Below are 1,763 nucleotides of genomic sequence, written 5' to 3'. Positions count from 1 at the left end.
CATCCACTATATTCTTAAGCTCATATTATGTACCAGGCACTTGTGCTAAGCACCCCAGGAATTATATGACGCTATTCAATTCCGCATTTCACAGCCAAGTACATAGAGGCTCAGAGCAATCAGGTGACTTGCCCAATGTCACCTCCTTGTAAGTGATGGAGCCCAGCACAGCTCTGTGCTAGTGCCTTCGGATAAAGCAGCCCGTTCTGTCCCCAGAATGTCTGCTGATGCAAAGGATAACAGCCCAAAGAATAAAAGTAGTTATACAATGCACACGATAAGAATGACAGTCTAAAAAGCGTTTCTCGAGAGTGTGCCCATAACTGCCATAACCAGCAGCCTAACATATCCCATTTAGTCTTCACAACAATTCAGTGTGTCATTATGTTCACGCCCATTTTGCAGAGGAGAAGACTAAGGTACAGAGTGGTACCGACACCCAGGGATAAAGCCTGGCCTCTCGTGAATCTTCAGTCGTGCAGAGGAGCCACATACAAACCAAGAGTAAAGTGGCACTGTCGTATCTTGCACATTATTTAACCTCCCTGGACCTCAGTCTTCTCATCTGGAAATTGGTGATGATGTTAAATACACATTCTTTTAAAAAAATATTAATAATTTGTGTTCTCGTGTGTTCGGTAGTATACAAAACTCCTCTGGTCCCCAGGAGCCAGGAGGAAGGTCCTGCCCCTCCGCTCCCCCCCACCCCACCCCTCCACCTGGAGGACTCGGGGGCACTCACGGAAAAGCACCATGAGAAAGCGGGTCTGGTTCAGCATCTGGGTCAGGCCAGCGGGCGTCAGCACCATCAGGTTGCCTTCTTCCACGATGTGCAAGGGGGGGGACATGTGGATGCTGACATCCTCCTTGTCGTCATCCCTTGGCGAGCCCCGGACAGCGGACACACAAGAGGCCACCAGCAGCAGGAATGTCCAGAGCAGCCCCATGGCTGTCGTCCTGCAGGGTCAGGAGGAGGAACAGGAGCCCTTATCAACCCAGGTGGCTGGCAGCCCACGTCATCACTCCCTCCCCCTCTCCACCCCGCCCGCCAGTCTGTGTATGGAGAACACGGCCTGAGCAAGCACGGCCCATTGTCCCCCTAGCAGTGCCCACCGCTCGGCAGCGGCCTCAGAGGAGAGGCAAAGCGGCAGGTTAAGCTCCGGGCCCTTGTAAACTGTGCAGGGGCAGCTCGGGGAGGCAGGGCCCCCCACGAGCAGTGGGAAGCCTCAGCCCATGCCAGCCACTGAGCCCACTGGCTCCCCCAAATACAGGTGACAACCTGGACTTAATGAATGGCATCTTGACGTGGGGGGCAGTCTTGTGGGGCTAAGCCTGTAACCTGGGGGATCTGACGCTGTCTCCGGGTCGACAGTGTCAGAACTGTGTCGACTTCTTGGGCAGCCAGCTGGTGTAACCACCTTGGCAGAAGGAAGGCGGTCAGGGCAGGGCCCTTCAACGTCAGCTTTCACTCAAGCTCATACCTACCTGCAGGAAGGCCAGTTACTCCCAGGCCTGCTGGGGCCGAGCAGGGTCAGGACAGCCGACTCTAGGGCGCTTGAGATAGAGAGTCGTGGTCCAAAGGGCAGGCTCCTGGCTTCCCTCAGTCACCGGAGCAGGACCCACAGGCAGCTGGCCGTCCTAACGAAATCCAGAGGCAGAAATGAAGTCCCTTCTTGGACACGCTGAGGCCACAGCAGCCTCGGCAGCAACGTTCCGAAAGCTGGGGTTCTGGAAGACCAGAGGGAGGCCTGGAGACGAATGAG

The 1,763-nt window shown here is 55.4% G+C and overlaps 1 protein-coding gene across 1 annotated transcript in view; it reads right to left on the bottom strand.

Annotated features, from left to right (window-relative positions):
• The window catches only part of LOC109386546 (protein disulfide-isomerase-like protein of the testis), a gene marked incomplete at its 3' end in the record, with an annotated part of 25,061 nt that overhangs the window by 19,525 nt on the left and 3,773 nt on the right, over positions 1 to 1,763 (bottom strand). The window contains exons 2-3 of the mRNA XM_019649820.1: positions 1,486 to 1,748; positions 743 to 957 (exon numbers count right to left, since the gene is read on the bottom strand). Of these exons, the coding sequence (XP_019505365.1) occupies positions 743 to 947 (205 nt within the window). The remainder of the gene's footprint in view (positions 1 to 742; positions 958 to 1,485; positions 1,749 to 1,763) is intronic.

The sequence above is a fragment of the Hipposideros armiger genome, unplaced genomic scaffold, assembly GCF_001890085.2.
Source record: "Hipposideros armiger isolate ML-2016 unplaced genomic scaffold, ASM189008v1 scaffold_135, whole genome shotgun sequence".
NCBI classification, from domain to species: Eukaryota; Metazoa; Chordata; class Mammalia; order Chiroptera; family Hipposideridae; genus Hipposideros; species Hipposideros armiger.
Note: the sequence above shows the minus strand (reverse complement) of the source record. Positions and strands in the feature narration are given on the sequence as shown.